The 19,824-nt window shown below is 49.9% G+C and overlaps 1 protein-coding gene across 13 annotated transcripts in view; it reads left to right on the forward strand.

The window, feature by feature from the left end:
- Positions 1-19,824, forward strand: part of EIF4G3 (eukaryotic translation initiation factor 4 gamma 3) — a 150,500-nt gene that overhangs the window by 41,677 nt on the left and 88,999 nt on the right. For 8 of the 13 annotated variants that reach the window (XR_009966908.1, XM_062630147.1, XM_062630148.1 and 5 more), the window contains exons 2-3: positions 3,225-3,300; positions 10,051-10,194. Coding sequence is in view for 12 of the 13 variants with exons in the window: in XM_062630147.1 (XP_062486131.1) it covers positions 3,225-3,300; positions 10,051-10,194 (220 nt within the window). In the remaining variant the exon portion in view is untranslated. The remainder of the gene's footprint in view (positions 1-3,224; positions 3,301-10,050; positions 10,195-19,824) is intronic. The other 5 variants (XM_062630157.1, XM_062630158.1, XM_062630159.1 and 2 more) reach the window with 2 other exon arrangements.

Genomic DNA, 19,824 nt, shown 5'->3' on the forward strand with positions numbered 1-19,824 from the left:
TGAGATCTCGGTGTGGTGAAAGGTGCTGAGTGCCCCACGGCACACTTTGCTATGGGCACAGAGGTGATGCTGCTGCTGGGTGAGGTTCCACTTCCCACCTGCCTGCTGTGACCCGTTCATGTCCCATGGTGGGGTCTCTGTGCTGTCACTCTTAACCCAGCTCTAGGTGAAAGAACCTCCTAAGCGAGAGCCTGCTGATGAACTTGTGCTTCTGGAGCAGTGGCAGCCGTTGCCCCAGGCAGGGCTCCTTGGGCAGAGCCATTCTGTGATCTTGTGGCTCTGTGTGGAGTTTAAGGCGGTTTTGTCCCTATCAGTTTCACATCCAGGTCAAGTCCTTTGGCAAAAAGGACTTAAATGGGTTCCTTTTAATCTGATGACAATCTTCACTTCCTAGAAGTGATCTTAAACAGCAACCCCAAACTCTGCAAGTCCATCGAAACTCCTTCCTTCAGGCGGCTCTTCCTGGGTGCAAAAAGAGAGGTTGCTCTGCTCAAAGAAGATTATTTCCTCCTGGCTTATATAAGTTCTAAAATAGGAAAATAAATCCCAACCTTTGCGAGGATGAAGCCGTTTTCCAAACTCGGGGCGATCCCTTCGGAAGCAGAGGCTGCTCCAGTTGATTGTCAGACCTGCCTCCAGATGGGAAGCCTCAGCTCTGAGGGAAGGGTGGCAGCTTGACCCAGGGCCTGTGTCCTACCCATCTGCATCACCTGGTGATTGTGGGGTGAGGGCTGGTGCTGCAGCCTTTGCATGCACAGAATGTGGAGGGTTTGTTCTGCTTTGCAGTGTGTCTCTAACCCTCCTCTCCCAAATTTTAGCGTTTCCGAAAGTGGGGAATGAAGGGAAGGAAGACCCTCGGGATGCAGGCTGGGAGCAGCATCTCAGCCCCGCTGAACTCTGTGGCAAATCTTCCTGTTCTTTCGCTTGAGTCAGGATTTTGCAGCTGATGTTGTTGTTGAAAAGCTCTTTATTTGATCAAACACCAACACTTGTGCATGAGGCTGCAAATCAAAGATGAGCCTTAGAGCCTGCAGAGCAATTCTGGCCTCATTTAGAAGGGAAAAAGGGATGGAAGATGAGTGAGCACCGTCCTGGTAACAGTGCTGGATCCTCATCTCAGTTCTCTCCATCAGAGCTGGTTGTCGGTGTCCTGTTCTACACCTGCCAGGCTTCAGCAGGGACATTACTTACGTGCAGAGGTGTTGTGAAGGTCAGTGGTGTCTCTTCCCTTCATAATCCTATAATACAGGATTTTATCGTGGCTGGCTTCAAGCCTTGAATACAAAACCAAACGGGAAGGTTTTAGGACAATTTCCCATCCTGGGAGAAGGCAGACCTTACAGTGACATGTTTGGGATCAAAACAGTGGGATATTGTCAGTAAGTTTCTGCTCTGCATCACATTGGTCCTGGAGGAGATCTGGCTGGGCCGTGCTGCGGGCAGGCAGCAGATGCAGAGCAGCTCATGTCTGAACATTCCTTGCTTCAACCTTGAAGTTCCATCTGGTTTAAGGCAGGGAGCAGGTCAGGTTGTGGAGCTGGGGTTGCTGTGACACTTACCAGTGCTGCCGCTGAGATGTTGGTCCCTGCAAAGGTTTGGGCAGCAGCATTTGTTTAGAGATCAAACACGTGGGGCAGAGCGAGGACTTTTGGAGGACTCAAACCAATGTTCCAGGTTCAAAATTCAATTTACAGCTATTTGTTTCCCCACTGGAACAAACCCCAAGAAGAGTTTTCATGATTGTCATAGAACCATCATAGAATCACAGAGCGGTTTGGGTTGGAAGGGACCTTAAAGCTCATCCAGTTCCAGCCCCCTGCCCACAGCCCTCTGTCTGAAGCCCCTCTCCAGGTTTCCTGTAGCCCCTTTAGGCACTGGAGCTGCTCTAAGGTTTCCCCTTAAGCCCAGGACATGGGGGGTTCTGGCTGCCAACCAAACGCATTATCAGTGGTATCCACAATCGCGTTCCTGTGTGAGATCTGCTTTGCTGGTGTGTGTGAGAGAAAATCAGTCAGTTCATAGAATCACAGAATAGTTTGGGTTGGAAAGAACCTTAAGCTCATCCAGTTCCAACCCCCTGCCATGGGCAGGGACACCTCACACTAAACCATGGCACCCAGGGCTTCGTCCAACCTGGCCTTGAACACTGCCAGGGGTGGAGCATTCACAACCTCCCTGGGCAACCCATTCCAGTGCCTCACCACCCTTACAGTAAAGAATTTCCTCCTTATATCCAATCTAAACTTCCCCTGTTTCAGTTTTAACCCGTTACCCCTTGTCCTGTCACTACATCCCTAATGAGGAGTCCTTCCCCAGCATCCCTATAGCCCCCCTTCAGATACTGGAAGCTGCTCTGAGGTCTCTCAGTTGGGCTGCTCTCATTTTCCAAGAGGCTTTGACATATGAAGTGGAAACAGGTGAAGTCTGAATACGGCATTGAGTGGAAAACGTCTCAGCAGGTTAAGGATGGCTTCTGTCTGACAGCGGGCATCGGGTGTTGTGTAGGGATGCGCTGGGCCTAAGGCCACAAGGAGTTAGCTAAGTCAGGAGGCTTTGTCCTTTTAAATACCTGCATCCTCTTGCGTTATTCCACAAGTAAAATGCATCCTGGCTTGTTTGTTTCTAGCATGAAGTCTTTACCCACTTCATTTCCCCTCTGTGTTCCCACAATACCTTTCCAATTTCAGAAAGAAACTGCAATTTGCCTTTAAATAACCTGGCAGCAGCTCTTCAGAGCCTCACGTCTGGGTGGCAGCCCCTTTTAGCAGCGCTGCCGGTGGGAGGCTGCGGGAAGGAGTCGCTGGTTGCAGGGAGCCAAACGCGGCAACAATCACGGCCCGATTCCTGCCTGCTTTGCAGAACGGGCTCTGCCATTGTCCAGCAGAGCTCTGCTGACCAGCGGGTTTGGCTGCCTGCATGCGGAGGGCTCGTGGGCTCGGCGTGGTTTTTTCCCTTACTCTTCACAAAAATAGAGGTGGGGGAGTCTCTCGACAGGACCAAGGTTTTGTGGATCGGTCAGCAATCTGTTTGCTTCCAGTTCCTGTATCTGACATCTCATCCTCACTGTGCTCCTCCTTTGGGAAACCTTGATGGATCCTAGCCGCCTGGTTGGATGTGAGTGCCCCGGGGATGTGTGTGTGTGTCTGCCTGAGCGTGGGAGCTGATGGTCACCCAGCACCCAGCCCTCCCTGGGACGTGTCTTTCCTTAACGTGGTGTGTTGCAGGATTCCCCGGGGTCCTGTGCAGCAGCCCCTCGAGGACCGGATCTTCACTCCGACCGTCTCCGCTGTGTACAGCACTGTGAGTATCTGCTGGTGCCAGGAGCGTGTTCTCCAGGCATAAGGAAATGGGAGACTCCTTTCAAACCCAACACCATTACACAATTGCAGTTAACATTTGTAAATCACAATTTACAATTAAAAAAACCCCACAACATTGGTTTTTGCCTCCTGAAATAAGTGATGCTGGATGAAGACCATTTTGTCACATGTAAGTAGGAAAAGAAGAAAGCCTGGGGACTTCCATATCCAATCCTTTTTTTGTTGGGTGTCTGTAGTTTTATTTAGCATGGGGTTTCCTAACAGAGTTTCACCTGAGTGGGAATGTTCCTGGCCATGGTTTCAGGCTGTTGGCTCTGCCCCTTTCCTGCCTCCTGCATCTCAAAGACTGCCTTTTTGTGCTTTAGTCCTGCACCTTTCTAAGGGTTTCTTATCGGAAAAGCAATCAGGGAAGATTGGTTTTTCAGGTGAAACATTCCATTACCCAGAGGAAAAGGTGCTTTGATTGTAGGTTGGATATTTGGGATAGGAGCTTTTGGCTCCCTGTCCTTTGTGTTTGTAATTCTTGAAGAAACTTAGCTGAGAAACGTGGTGAAGTTTATTTGTGAACGTTTGATCCTGGTTTCCTTTTATTCCTTTCTTTTTTTTTTCCATGGCAGTAGCTGGAAGCCCAGTGTTATTTATGAGCTTTGCTAAATCAGCACAGCCCTGGGAAAGGAATATTTTGCTTTTCTGGTGGGATAGCACAAATATTTCTAATGGCAAAACCCCGCTTTTAAGCTGCTCTTTTTAATTATTGGGAAAACAGGAAGAAAAGCTGTAGATGGGAGAAATTAGCTGTATTTTATGCAGTGACATAAGCTGCTTATAGAAAAACATAAGCTGTTGTATGAGGTTTTCTCCTTCCCCCTGTTTGCATGAATAGCTAGTGGTGGGGTTATCAGCTCTGTGTGTGGAGTCTGGGTCTGAAGCATCTTCAGCCCCTTCCTTTTTTGGGTTGTAGGGAAGAGCTTTGTGATCCCCTTTTCCACCACAGACACTGCTGGCATGGGATGCAGAGCCGGGCTTTGCACAGGATTAAGTGCCAACGTGCTGTCCAGTGCCCCTGGGTCCAAGAAAGGCAGAGACTTGGGTGATAGTTGGATACCAGGAGCAGGAAGATAGTTGGATAGTAGGAGCAGCAAGCCTCAGGCTTGAGCATGGATGCTGTGGTGGGCAAGAGGCAGCAGGTTTCCATCCAGGTGAGTCAGAAGGGTTGGGATACAACGCTGATGAGGGTTTAACAGTTTGAGCTTTGTGGCTTTGACAGCAGTTGGATTGCCAGGCTCCAGGTGTGGACAGGTTGTTGGGGTGGTTTTTTTTGCTCCCCCTGTCCTCAGTTCCGTACTGCATACGTCTGTGTGGATATGTATATGTATGTATGCAAAAAAAGCAAACCCAAAGGAACACAAATGTACAAACAGTTACAATAAATAATTCAGTTTATGCTTTATATACCCCATAAAACACTTAAACCCCACTTTAAATACATCTGAATTGCTCTGGGGGGGAAGAAGAAGGTTCTTTTTTATCAATTCGTTCCTCCAAAGATATAATTCAGACGCCTGTGGGGAAAATATGACTGTGAAAATTTAAATGAATGTAAAATATAAAAGTAACTGTGAAGAATGACCTAAAATAGGGTTTGAGTGTGGAAAAATACCACTCCTTGATGTGGGACCGGAATAGAAGCCAGGGCTGGAGTAGCTCAGTTCTGGGCTTGAAGAAAACACAAGTTTGAAAGAAAATGTCATGGTTTAGAGAAAGGAGAGAAATTTCTCAGCTCGGTTCCTTCTGAGCTTCTATTTGAAGCCTTTGGCAGATGGCAAATGTAGAGTAAGTCCTTGCTCAGATGAATTCGGGTGGAGGAGGCACGTGACGGAGGTCCTTGACAAATTCATTCATCGCGGGTCTCTCTGCTTTATTCCACGAGGAGCAGCGTTGTGTGCTTCAGTTCTGGGTTTGCAACGAAGAGGTTCTGTGTAGCGTCTGATGTAGTTTGTCTAGACATGACAAAACTCACACCGTCACGGGTATGGCAAAGCACCATCGGCAGCACCTGGCTCTGCTCTTCCACTGCCGCCCTGCGCCGCTCAGTCCTCCTGTGCGGGCCCCTGCATGGGGCAGGTTTCAAACACATGTGTTCCCATGGAGGATAGCTGGTCTGGGAAGAGGTCTGAGGTCTGGTACCAGCTCATGGTGACTCTGAGCTGCTGTGGTGGTTTCCCTGGAGGTTGTAGTGTGTGTGGGGTGGGAGGATGAATCATCCAGGTGTCACATCACAGTCACAGAATGGTTTGGGTTGGAAGGGACCTTAAAGCTCACCCAGCTCCAACCCCTGCCATGGGCAGGGACCCCTTCCACTAGAGCAGCTTGCTCCAAGCCCCTGTGTCCAACCTGGCCTTGAACACTGCCAGGGATGGGGCAGCCACAGCTTCTCTGGGCACCCTGTGCCAGCGCCTCAGCACCCTCCCAGGGAAGAGCTTCTGCCTAAGAGCTCATCTCAGTCTCCCCTCGGGCAGGTTAAAGCCATTCCCCTTGGTGTGTCCCTACATCCCTTGTCCCAAGCCCCTCTCCAGGTTTCCTGCAGCCCCTTCAGGCACTGGAGCTGCTCTCAGGTCTCCCCTTCAGGAGCCTTCTCTTCTCCAGGCTGCCCCAGCCCAGCTCTCTCAGCCTGGCTCCAGAGCAGAGCTGCTCCAGCCCTCACAGCATCTCCATGGCCTCCTCTGGCCTCTCTCCAACAGGTCCACATCCTTCCCCTGTTTGGGGGTCATGGGCAGCCCACAGCTGAAACCACTATTTTTAGTGAGGTAAAGATGAACAGTAACTTGGTTATCTTTTCCATGCCTTTCCACGTGTGTTATCAGGACATCAGTTGCACATTCCTGAGCTCTTTTTTTTTCCAGAATTACATGCTGCTTGCCAAAAACGGGAATGGAAAATCATGTGGCTTTCGCTGTGAGCCCCGGTAATCTCCCCCCAAACAAAAGCAGAGGAACACGTTCCCCTGTGATCAGAGATGGGAGGTGAGGAAGAGGCACAGTGTGGTTTGTCAGGTGAAATTAGGCTTGTCTGAGCACGTGGAGGTGCTCAAAATCCTCCCAAGACTTCGTAGAACCTCTTTGTCAATGAAACCGTGCTGGTGTTAAAACCAAACCCACCAAACCCCGGTGTCTGTCATCTTCATTCATTTTATATAGAATACTTTAGAAAATGCTGATACCTGGTATGTTGTTGGAGTCTATTTTATAATAAATAAACCCATTAGAATTATTTTAAAGCAAATCCCAGTTGGAAAGAGCTGTTACAATGAACTGATCATGTGATCATTTCCCCTCATCAGCAATGGAGAATGCTGTATCGTGAGAGCTGTGTTTGGACATAGAATCATGGAATGGTTTGGGTTGGAAGGGACCTTAAAGCTCATCCAGTTTCAACCGCCTGCCATGGGCAGTGAAGATTTGGGTTTGGTCCTGTAGAGCAGCTGCTTGAGTGGTGTTCCCTAATTCTTCATACCGCAAGAACTTAAGGCAATTGCTCGTACATCTGCTGTCAGATCCCAAACCTGTGGAGTCTGGAACAGGGAATGAGAATGAAGTTTGGGCTCTCTTGTTGAATATTTCAGAGAAATAAATGCAAAGACCTTTTTGCCTTGAAGTTAGAGGCTCCTGACACAAAGGGAGCTGCACCAAAGGTGACCTCAGATACCCTGGACCACCATGTGTGCCGGCACACAGAGTAATGCGGGCTGGTTTCTGCTGAACCTGAAACGACTGTGGAGGGATGCTCAGAAGCAGATGTGCTCTTCAGCGTCAGCACGAGGTGTGAGCTGGGAATCGGATATAAACAAGGGCTGTGTAACACACATCCACTCCTCACACCTTTTGGGTAGATGATGGTGGAGGTTCATAACTGGTGGTAACGTTGTGATCTCAAGCGCTGCAGCTTGGACCAGAAATACTTTGGGATATACTTCTAAGAGCTAAGGGACAGCATTGACTCCTGGAGTAGGACTGAGTGCTATGTGAGGTGCCTGTTTGGAGAGAAGTGCTTGCAGGTTGGTTGGGTGCAGCGTTGAGCAAAGTTTCTGTAGCATGGCTAACTCTGTGTTAGCGCATGGTGTTAACTCTGGTCTCACCGTGTCCCTTTGGAGCAGATACCACCTCCTGTCAGGTTGCCCAACTCAGTAGTAAAGAAGGTGATGGGAAGGTGAGGTGTTGAAGACCTTTTTTGCCCCAAATTGTCAGCGACTAAGCTTGACTCCATCTTTCCCTTCTTTGGGTGTCCATTGGGTTGCTTTGCTGCAGCAGGATGCTGCGCCTTGATGCCTCCTGGTAGCTTCAAACCCAGCAGAGGTACTGTGATCCGCCTTTATGTCCTTTAAAGGGATCTTCCTACAGTGAAGAGTATCCCGGAGAAAAGAGATTAGGGAGGATTAGCTCCAGCCACCCTGTGCTTCAAGGAAGGATCTGGGTCAGGAGGCCAACTGGTGCCCCTTCCTGGCTGCGGTGGAGGCTGCAGAGTATGCAAGGGATGCTCATGTCCTCAGTGCTGCTCTGAAGCTGTGTGTGCCAGCACAAGTGAACTCATTGAATGCTGGTAGGGAACAGGTTCCATCCAGGTCTGAGCCCTTCTTGAAGGGGGCTTTGTTTAAGGAAAGAGCAGATCTCAGTGATGAACTGTTAATGGCAATCTGTTGTTGTGTCATAGAATCCCAACCAGGTTTGTGCTGGAAGGGACCTTAAAGCTCCTCCAGCTCCAACCTCTGCCACGGGCAGGGACCCTTTCCACTAGAGCAGCTTGCTCCAAGCCCCTGTGTCCAACCTGGCCTTGAACACTGCCAGGGATGGGGCAGCCACAGCTTCTCTGGGCACCCTGTGCCAGCGCCTCAGCACCCTCACAGGGAAGAGCTTGTGCCTAAGAGCTCATCTCAGTCTCCCCTCTGGCAGGTTAAAGCAATCCCCTTACTAATAAAAGCCCTTTAAAGGCATTCTGCCACTTGTGTGCTACATTGCACCAGGGTATCTTGTGGAGCATCATTCATGGTGCTGTGCAGCTTTCCTTTCAGTTTGGCTTCCAGATTCCATACCCAATTCAGAGCAGCATTCCTTGGGGTTTTCCATTAACCTCCAGCATAGGTTATTTGCATGTTTCAATTTCTGAAGAGCACTGTTGAACACTCACACTAACCTGGGATATTATTAGTGTCCCCGTCCCTCTTGTCAGGCATTGGTGTAGACTTGATGCCTGTTGGAGATTGGAGGGTTTTGGGTGGCTCTGGCCTTTGCTGGAATACTGTGTACATTTGTAGGTGTAGGGAGGTAAAACTGGCAGTGTTTGAAGTACCACAGCTACTGCAGGTAGCCTCTTTTTCTCTACAAGAGGCGATACATCTTGGTGATGTGAACACTCACAGGCTCCTGATGGGGCTCTTTACAGTGATACCCTCTTGTTTTGGGTTGCCTTCACTTTCTTCTCCCCATCTTAACTGTGGGTTTTGATGTCCATCATGATCTGTAGTCACTTCAAAGCACTGAGTGCTGCCACGGTGACATGACAGGTCTGTCAGGCTTGTCTTAGGAGTCACATAAGAGACTTGGGTTTTCTTGGGGATGGGAGATGGGAAGTTCTATCACATCTCTGTAGCAGTGGCTTCAATTCAGCTGAATGAGGCTGTGTGCGCGCACACCTGCTAATCCACATCAGCCAAACAAGAGAGCTGATTCCCCCCATGGGGAAGGCTGCAGTCAGGGACGGAGGGTGAGGTTCTGTGGCTTGACCCACCCTCCTGTCTAATGAGCACAAGGCTGCTGTAAATCTTCCCACAGCCAACGACTCTGGTCCGTGTCCAAGGCTCCAGAAATTCCCGGTTGGGGTTCTTGGGGCTGGTGCAGCTGTTTTTAGTGCTTTAGGTAATGCAGTGACAGGCGTCGGTACTTGGGATGCAGTAAAATGGCTTGGAAAAAGCATTTAGTGGTGAACTCGGTGACTCTTGCTCTCATACTTCGCTCTCTTGGAGCTTGGTGCTAATAGTCCATTAAAGATCAAGGGCCAGGAATTGCCTCCTGCCTTCTGTACCTTTTGGGTTTTTTGCTATAGCGACTGTATAAAGTGTATTTAAAGCACTTCCATCATGGAGATAGCACAGTGGAGCAAGGATATGTGCCATGAGTGTATTTTACAGCATTTTGCTGGATGTGTTTTCATTAGGACTTCGTTACAGAAGCTGAGAAAGGAGAAAAGTGTACACAGGAATTGCTCTGGAATTTTATTCTTTGCTTGTAGAAATCCGTTTGGATAACAGGACCTCTAGGTTGTCTTTTTTTTTCCTTCTTGGAGTGGAATAGGCAGCTTTTCCCTTACTTATTGGGTCACTGGTAGTGTGTATCCCTTTGCGAAATCACCATATTGTTTGATATGGCCTATAATGGAAGGATCAGGAGATCCCAGGCCTGAAGTCAAAGGGCTATTGCAAAGCACAAGCACAGCAGTAGAGCTCATCCAGTTCCTACACGTTTCCATCTCTGACTCCAGTTGGAGCTCTTTATTTTGTGATCCTTCCCTATTTTCCTGCATCATATAAATAGTTACCTAACTTGTACATCGTGTCACTTAGATAAATATAGATATTATTTTATATATATATATATAAAGATGCTGCTAGCTGCTTTCTTAAGAAGAAGATGACAGTATCTATACAGATTGGATTACTAATACTATATTTTACTAACAGTTTATCTCCACACAGGTAACACAAGTAGCAAGACAGCCGGGTCCTCCTGCCCCATCCCCTTACACTGCACATGAAATAAATAAGGGACACCCCAATCTTGCTGCAACGCCACCGGGACATGCATCGTCCCCTGGGCTTTCACAGGTAAGACCTGGCATTGGAGCAGAGCGTTCCCAGCCGCCCTCTTATCCCCTTGGCTGATGCTCGGCTTTGCTGCTCAAACATCAATGTAGATGTCTGTGACCAGTGTAGAAAGCCTGAGTAGTGAAGAGTGTCTTTCTGCAGCTCGAGCCTTGCAGTGCCTTACAGGTAGCTCTCAGGTTTATTAAGCATCAGTTCATTGTTGAGTCTGCAACAGAAAGTAAAAGCAACGTGAATAACTGCAGGAAGTAGTCACTGATGAGGAATGTGCGTTGTTGTTGGGCATGGTCTGACCTCTATTTTAAACACCTTAGAGGTGCCCAGTGTTCTCCGTTAGGGAGTTTTCCATCTCAAGTGTGCTGTGCAGGAGGCTGTGATGCTGTACTTCTGAGAAGTGGGACAGTAAATGAATTACAAAACTGGGTGCTAATAAAAGAAATGAGACAAAGGACTGATTACAAAAAAAAGAAGAGATAAATAGGAGTTATAATAAGAATGGAGAAATAACATCTAGTGAGATATGTGGAGTAAATTGGTCCTTTTGTAGTCTTTATTAGATGGGTATTCTCCAGGGTTGATGTGAGAGTGGAGAAGCTTATCCTGAGGGCAAAAGAGACAAGTAATGGGGTGCAGAAAGAGGGGAGGTGAAGATCCAGGATTGGGGAAAGTGAGATAAAAGCTCTGAGGTTTGAGATAGAGGAAAGCCTTATGTTTAATTTATCTTGTTCAAATGAATGAGGTAGGAAGGTGTGAGTAGGTTGGCTGTTCAGATGTGTGCTTTCATGAGGTGGGGTGCAGGATGATGGGTCGGGAGCAGCGAGGTGCTGGTGAGGGCCTTGAGTGTGCTGAGCGCTGGGAGAAGGCAGCTCCATTCCTCCTGCAGCCTCTTGGCTTTGGATGAAACATTAAACTGCAGCTGACCTTTTGGACGAGGAGATGTGTGAAAACAAACCAGGTCATGTAAGGAACATTCATCTTAATATTGCACATCCTACATAAAACTTGGTGGGAAAACTGGAGACTTGTGGTGCTGTTTGAAAAGGTGCAAATGCTCATCCTTTATGGACTGGGAAGTCAGAGGCTGAAGTATCTCTTCAGGAGCATAAGTAGCTTGTGGGCATTAGCGGTGTGAGAGCCCTTTCTTGCACTCTTGACACGTGGCTGGTGGAAGTAAAGCCTCTGGTTTGGCGGCTGAGCCTCACCTAACAGAGGGAGAAGGCAGCAGGGCTGCAGAGCAGACCCCAAAAGCTTGTCTGGCTTGGGTCGTGCAGCAAGAAATTCGTTCCTGGTGCAGCTCGTCAGCAGAGGGAAGCTAATCCTGGGGCAGATAAGAGGGGAAGGAGGAGAACATTCTAGGCAGCCTCTTTAAAAACTCCTCTAATCAAGGGTTATTTCTTCCCTTAATACTTTCCTGTTGAGTCAGTGCATACGCAGGGAGCGGGCCCCATGCCAAACCTCCGCTCCAGCCAGCGGGAAAACGCTCCTTTCCTGTTCTGCTGCCTCTGAGCTCTTGGAAATGAGCTTCGATTGTGTCATTCTGATGCTGCTCGTAGGAGAGGTTTGACCTTACGTCCTCCATGTCAGCTGAGGATCCTTGAGGGCTCCAGGAGGATGTTTGTCCTCTGACCGTATGGGGCTGGCTCTTGTGTGCTTGGTTATAGGGCAAGGAAAGCATTGGCTGTTGCACACTTCTGGTGCTATAGAGGAGTGTGCTCTGGGGAGCTTTGCCTAGGTGATGCCTGCAGAGCTGGGGTTTGGTAGCAAAGCAGAAAGAATGGTTTCTGTTCATTCACAGCACTTGCTTGGCTCTGACCAGGTGCCTTCATTGCTGAGGCATCCCATAGAATCCCAGCCTGGTTTGTGCTGGAAGGGACCTTAAAGCTCATCCAGCTCCAACCCCTGCCACAGGCAGGGACCCCTTCCACTAGAGCAGCTTGCTCCAAGCCCCTGTGTCCAACCTGGCCTTGAACACTGCCAGGGATGGGGCAGCCACAGCTTCTCTGGGCACCCTGTGCCAGCACCTCAGCACCCTCACAGGGAAGAGCTTCTGCCTAAGAGCTCATCTCAGTCTCCCCTCTGGCAGGTTAAAGCCATTCCCCTTGGCCTGTCCCTACAGGCCCTTGTCCCAAGCCCCTCTCCAGGTTTCCTGCAGCCCCTTCAGGCACTGGAGCTGCTCTCAGGTCTCCCCTTGAGGAGCCTTCTCTTCTCCAGGCTGCCCCAGCCCAGCTCTCTCAGCCTGGCTCCAGAGCAGAGCTGCTCCAGCCCTCGCAGCATCTCCATGGCCTCCTCTGGCCTCGCTCCAACAGCTCCAGGTCCCTCTTGTGCTGCTGCCCCAGAGCTGGATCAGAGCTGCAGGGGGGTCTCCCCAGAGCACAGCAGAGGGGCAGGATCCCCTCCCTGAGCTGCTGCTCACGCTCTGGGGGTGCAGCCCAGCACACAGGGGGGTTCTGGTCTCAAGCGCTCATTGAAGCCGGGTCATGGGGAGCTTCTCATTGACCAACACCCCCAGGTCCTTCTCCTCAGGGCTGCTCCATTCAATCTCCCTCACTCTGTGTTTGTGCTTGAGATTGCCCTGACCCATGTGCAGGACCTTGCACTTTGTTGAACCTCTCAACCTTGCAGCTGGAGGTGACAGTGAAGAATCACATTGGAAGTGTCTGTGCTTGGGACACTTCCAGCACTGAGGCTTTAAAAGGGTTCAAGACTTTTGACATCAGCAGCAGAAAGTTCTCCCATTAAATTGTTTCATTTGTCTGATTCTTGTGCTCCTTAAATGCTGCTGTGTCCCTTTTAAGACAAGCGACCCGGCGTGGTGTCCTGATGGATGGTTCATCACTGATCTCTTCAACAGCAATATCCCACTGCACAGACTGCTCTGTACCTGAACACCCAACGCTGATGACTGAACATTGAACAAAGGTTGTCTCTGTGGTTGTGCCATTGTGCCTGACGTTGTGCGGGGTGCTTGTGCACGGTCAGAGGTGTGTGTGTGTGTGGTCTGGATTTGACAGAGTAATTAAAAAGCTAAAGAAGAGACCACTTCATTTAAATGAGAATTCGATTAAGGGGTCATTGATTTCTCCATCAGAACTGTGATTTAATGAGTACTCATCAAACCAAGTCTTTCTGAGGTAGGGAGTGCTGTTGAGGCAGTAGTGAATGAACATATTTATGTGTGGTTCTGAGCTCCGGGTATCATTCAGGTCTAAAAAATCATTTTGCTGGTGATAGAGTATGTGTTGCTTGCTTGTGTTCACACATCGCTGAGGGCTGTCAGTGCGGGGCTCAGCAGAGAGGTCAGTGCTGTGCTTTTCTCTAGTGGGCATCTCAGCATCCCTCCTTGTGGGGCTCAGAACCACTTACCAGATTCCTTAAGTGGGGATGTTGTCGGAGCTGTGCTGGAGGTGAGCAGAGCGTCAGTCAGTGCTGCAGTTCCACACACAGTCAGTCCCCTGGCTGCTCAGAGCTGCCTGTTCCTGTAAGGCTGGTGACTGGGCTCAGGAGATACCTTGGAACACTAGAAAGTGATAAAAGGATCTGCTGACCCTTGGACACGCTCTGGGCACTGGGAGCTGCAGCTCTTGGTAGGTTTGCAAAGTTGTGCGTGACAGGATTTTGTCCAGTGCCTAAAGGGGCTGCAGGAAAGCTGGAGAGGGGCTTTGGGACAAGGGCCTGTAGGGACAGGCCAAGGGGAATGGCTTTAACCTGCCAGAGGGGAGACTGAGATGAGCTCTTAGGCACAAGCTCTTCCCTGTGAGGGTGCTGAGGCGCTGGCCCAGGGTGCCCAGAGAAGCTGTGGCTGCCCCATCCCTGGCAGTGTTCAAGGCCAGGTTGGACTCAGGGGCTTGGAGCAAGGTGCTCTAGTGGAAGGGGTCCTTGCCCATGGCAGGGGTTGGAGCTGGAGGAGCTTTAACGTCCCTTCAACCCAAACCAGGCTGGGATTCTGTGTTTCTACAACAGAGTGGTCTGTAAGAACGGTCTTGGGAAGCACTGGTCCGGAGGTGTACAGGATATTTAGTGTCTCCTGTGGAAAGACCAAGCAGGTGCAGATGTAGCTTGTACCTTTGTAGCTGGTTTTCCTTTACCATTATTTAAGTAAGCAGCAGCAGATGGTCCTGTGGGGCTGTGGTTTGGTGCCTCTTTCACTTTTTCTTCTACCTTCTCCATCTGACGTACCCAAAACAAGAGGAAGGCTTTTGCTGTTCCTCTTCCTCCAAAGTCTTCCATAATGTCCGGCCTCTGGCACTTTGCTGCCCTTCAGACTTAGGTTCTGTGGTGAAACAAGAAGAGCTCGGCCGCGATGTGAAGCCATCCTACCCTCGTCTCCACAGCAAGACACAGCGTTTGTGCTTCCCAAATTCCAGGGCTTTGAAATCATCCTGCTGCTCTCAGGAATGCGGTGAGCTCTGCCGGCACTGGGGAATGCACAGCACATGTTGCTGCAGTGATGTTATGGCCAGATGTGGGCCCATGGACATAAAATTCCATATTCCAGTTGTGCTTTGTGTGAAAAAGCTCCTTGTACTGACTGGGATTGGGGGAACGCATCTCCTCTGCCTCCTCTCTCAGCTTGGAGGCTTCAGGAGAGTCTGGTTTGACACAGTTCACTTTCTTAGTGTGCAGAGGAAAGGAGAAGCCATTGACAAAGGAGTAGAGGAGTTTCTCCTTGGGCATGGCTACCGGAGCAAGTTGTCCTGAGATCAGGTAGGGATGGATTTACAGCGTGCCGGGTACCACAGGCTTTCATCCTGTGACAGGTGTGAGCCAGCCCAGTGCAAGTACTGCAGGCGAGGAGCCTTCACACAGGAGTTAACGCAGAGCAGCTGAAGTGCTGTAAATCTGCCCCGCTCCGGGTTGATGTGGCAGTAATTTATGGTGTATCCGTGTTAGGATGGGAATAACGGGAAAGTGGAGCTGTGCCAAAGCAGCGCGGCTGGGGCTTGGAGGGGAGCAGCAGCAGAGTGCTTCCCGCTGTGCATGAATGGTAGCAGAGGAGAGGGCTCCTCCGTTTGTACCATGAGCATGTGAAGCTCAGGCCATCCGGAGAAGACGATTTCATCCTTCCTCGTGGCCTAGGAGTGTCTTGAAGGATCCCAGGGAACAAGTGCTGCGGGTTCTGGCGCCTGGGGTGAAGCAACACAAGAGGGGAATGACTTGGAAAAGACTCTTGGCTTTCTCCACTTCAGCTTTAAAACCGCAGGCTCTGATGTGCGTGCTGAGGGATTCCTTCAGCCCGGGACCACGGCTTGGAAGCTCTGACCAGCCACACTTGGAGCAAATGGCCAGGAATTTCCTCTGCAGTCCTTAGGAACACACTGCACGCTCTGGGTGCTTCATGCCCACAGCTGCCTCTTGGGCTCAATTGCTGGAGCACCCAGAGGAACCTCTGGCATCTACTGAGACCTTGCCCTGAAGCTGTTGCACATATTCACAGTGGTGTTTAATAATGCCTTACCTGCTTCTAGCAGGATCCACGTAACACCCGCAGAGAGCAGAAGTGCAAGAGAGCTGAATGCTCTTGGTGTACAGAGACCTTGACTTGTAGGTGGCTGATGGAAACCTAAAGCAGATTGTACAAGCTGGAACTTGTTGCCATCTGGTCCTTTGCCTGAAGTGAAAAGAGTTTTGTGGTCTCATTCTGGTCCTCAGAAATGTCACCATCGCTAAATTAGCGTTTCTAATAGCAGTGAGACATTCCTGAGTGCGGTAAGGTCTGGGAATCTGTGCCAGGAAGTGTGTCTGTGTGCCATCTGTGGCGGGTTTATAGGCTTTCCCCAAGCCCCACTTTTATTATCTTGGAGCCTTTCTATGGGAGCTGGAATCCTGTTACAGCCACGATGTTTATTCACTACTTCCCTCCCATCACTTTTAGCCCAATTTAGGTTTTAGATGCTTTTAACGAGCTGATGTTTATTAACGGATGGGAGGGAAGGAGGAATGAAGGAAGGAAAGGAGGAGTGTTATTTAATCATAACCTCGCCCCATCATGTCTTCGGATGCCCCAGGTGCCCTGGTACATAGCAAGTGTTATGGTAGCTGCTCACTCTTCATGTTGGAGGCAGCTGCCTTCTGTGTTCTCTTGCCTGTGAACTGCGTGTTGCACTCATCTTCCCTCAGATGCAGCTATTGATAGAACCGTAGAATCAGGGAATGGTTTGGGCTGAAGGGATCTTAAAGCTCCTCCAGCTCCAACCCCTGCCACGGGCAGGGACACCTTCCACTAGAGCAGCTTGCTCCAAGCCCCTGTGTCCAACCTGGCCTTGAACACTGCCAGGGATGGGGCAGCCACAGCTTCTCTGGGCACCCTGTGCCAGCGCCTCAGCACCCTCACAGGGAAGAGCTTCTGCCTAAGAGCTCATCTCAGTCTCCCCTCTGGCAGGTTAAAGCCATCCCCCTTGGCCTGTCCCTCCAGGCCCTTGTCCAAAGCCCCTCTCCAGGTTTAAAGTCGGCCCATTTGGATTTTGGAAGGCTGTTCTAAGGTCTCCTGTTCCCGATAAAGGAGCCCACATGTGCTTTGCTGGGAAGTAGTGCTCTCTGTGAACTCAGGTAATAAACTTCCAGAGCCCCTGGAGCACGAGGGGCTCCCTGATTCTGTCGTCTCCTTTGAACAAATGCCTTGCCCATCACTTCCTTTGTTTTGAGACCATCTTATGTGAACACCTTGGTTGGAGTCAGCTCTAAGCTCCCCCCAGAGAGAGCTTTTCCATACGGGAATCTCCTTGGTTTATGTAAGGTGCAGTTACAGCGGGTTTCGTGCTGATTGAAAGCACACAGAGTCCTGCAACCTGCAGAGCAGGAGGGGTTCTCAGTCAGGGTGTTAATTAACACTCATCTTCGTGGCCACAGAATGGAAGATCAGAGTCTCCTCGTGTCAGTGAAGAAACCGGGGATGGACCAGGCAGGAGTTTGCACGTGCCCCTCTGGGCCATGGGTCCCAGGCTCTTGGGTCTTCTGGCCATACTAGATCATGAGGAAGAAGCCAGTTTAAACAGCTAAACTCTTGACAGTGCTTTGTGGGCAAGAATCCTCCTTCCAGCCGCATGCACGAGTGTATGTTTCCAAGCAGTCAAGAACTTGACCTCTTACACTTCCCTTGGCCGTGGTTTTGTGCATCTGGGTCAGGCTGCTTCCCAATGCTGCCTTGCAATGCAGCTCCCTGCTTCTGAGCCTGCAGGAGTGTGTGACTGCTGGTGGGGCTGGGAAATGTGAGTTATTTAATAGCTGATAAATCCAGGAGAAGCGTAATCTTCTTGTGGCCTTTGTGTTAAAGACCTGCTGGAAGTGCAGCTGAACTCTCTGTGTTGTAATAGGATTAGTAGGGGTTTGATTGGGTTAATAACGTTGGGAATATTTGCTTATGTCACATATTTCATTAGGTTTGATTCACTGCTGTGCTTTTTATCTCATTTGTTTAAATCTGGGTAAAGCTGTGCTGGAAGCATAAAACATGGCTGTGTCTTAGTGCCTTTGGGGTGCTTTAGTGTAGGGATGCTCAACCTCATGGGTAGCTGCTGCTCTGGGCTTAAGAGCTGCAGAGGGGAGATCTGGGGTTGTGGGAAAGTGTAGCTACCAAATAACTCTATTAACATCAACAGTTATTTAGCCTTGGAAACAGTTGACTTTCAAAAGGCGCAACGTAGGTGGGATGTATGGATTAGTGTTAATATTTGTGCACTGAAGGAGGACTAGGAACAGCCTGGAATTCTTTCCTTTCTACAAGGAAAGTAACAGAAGAAAAATCTGGTACAATTTTATCATATACACAGAATTCCAGAGTGGTTTGGGTTGGAAAGGACCTTAAAGCTCATCCAGCTCCAACTCCTGCCATGGGCAGGGACCCCTTCCACTAGAGCAGCTTGCTCCAAGCCCCTGTGTCCAACCTGGCCTTGAACACTGCCAGGGATGGGGCAGCCACAGCTTCTCTGGGCACCCTGTGCCAGCGCCTCAGCACCCTCACAGGGAAGAGCTTCTGCCTAAGAGCTCATCTCAGTCTCCCCTCTGGCAGGTTAAAGCCATTCCCCTTGGCCTGTCCCTACATCCCTTGTCCCAAGCCCCTCTCCAGCTTTCCTGCAGCCCCTTCAGGCACTGGAGCTGCTCTCAGGTCTCCCCTTCAGGAGCCTTCTCTTCTCCAGGCTGCCCCAGCCCAGCTCTCTCAGCCTGGCTCCAGAGCAGAGCTGCTCCAGCCCTCGCAGCAGCTCCTTGCAAAGGAAAGATCAGCACAAACGCTGAGTCCAGTCAGGCCAGGCTCTGCCTGCAGACCCACCCGCAGTGCTGACACCACGTTGTGCAGGGCATTACTGCTTGCAGAGCTGTGTTTTAATTCTTCTCCGTGCCATCCTGCATGCCCAGTGCAGGAGGATAATGTGTTTTTTCTCCTTTAGCCCCAGCCTTGCTCAGAGTCATCCCTGCCTCATCCACCCTGGGGTAAACAGAGTTATTTTGAGTAAGGAAGCTCTGGCACAGTGGGTGTCTTGGCCACACAACACATTGGGCGCATGAGCTAGCACAAGGGTTTTCCTTGGGCTTGGGATACTATTGTGAACCAAAAGCAGTTTTAAAACCGGCAGCAACTTGTTTTTTGGGGGGATTGAAATGGCATTTTAATAGAAAACCCAACTCCTCAGGAGCTGGTCTAAAATTCTACAGATTTCTTCCTTGAGGACTTCGTGCACGTCTCCTGTTCTCACCATCACGTGGACTGTGCTTTCATTTGATGCTTTTCAACTTTACCACTCGTTGAACTACATTTTTATTCAGACTCTCAGATGACAAAATAATTGGAGGCAACTTGCCATTTTCTTATGTTTAATATTTTCTGTTCTGCTATTCCTCCTGCAATAATACCTTCTGTTCCATGCGATTTAATGGATGTTTTCCTGTATGCTCCAGAAAATCCATGGTTGTCAAACAAACACAATGTGTTGCAGAAGGGAAAACGTCCCAGTAAACAGCCAAGTCAGAGCTTTACAATCTGTGTTTTGTGAACGTAGAGGGCAGTAAATACCCCTGCATCCAGATAAAACAGGGAAGAAGGAGCCCTTGAATTACTGGAGTCCACCATTAGCTGTTCTGTCAGACCAAGGAACTGAATGGAACCTCTGGAACCATTTATACCCTCAGCATGGAGCACTGTCCTGGAGAGACCTCTAAGGGGGCTTTAAGAAAGCTGGAGAGGGGCTTTGGACAAGGGCCTGTAGGGACAGGCCAAGGGGAATGGCTTTAACCTGCCAGAGGGGAGACTGAGATGAGCTCTTAGGCACAAGCTCTTCCCTGTGAGGGTGCTGAGGCGCTGGCACAGGGTGCCCAGAGAAGCTGTGGCTGCCCCATCCCTGGCAGTGTTCAAGGCCAGGTTGGACACAGGGCCTTGGAGCAAGCTGCTCTAGTGGAAGGTGTCCCTGCCCGTGGCAGGGGTTGGAACTCGGTGAGCTTTAAGGTCCCTTCAACCCAAACCATTCTATGATTCTGTGCTCTGTCCATCCAGGTATCTTAAATCTGCACTTGTTTAAATATCTCACTCTGCGTCTGCAGCTGACCCCATCCCTGTGCTCCGGAATTTGGTATAGGCTTATTGGCTTGAATGCCTTCTCTGTTTTAACAGGCAGAAAGATGCTTTTCTCCTCCCCGAAGCTGTGT

This window comes from Pezoporus occidentalis, unplaced genomic scaffold, assembly GCF_034315485.1.
Source record: "Pezoporus occidentalis ecotype Australia unplaced genomic scaffold, CSIRO_AGI_Poc_V1 ctg349, whole genome shotgun sequence".
NCBI classification, from domain to species: Eukaryota; Metazoa; Chordata; class Aves; order Psittaciformes; family Psittacidae; genus Pezoporus; species Pezoporus occidentalis.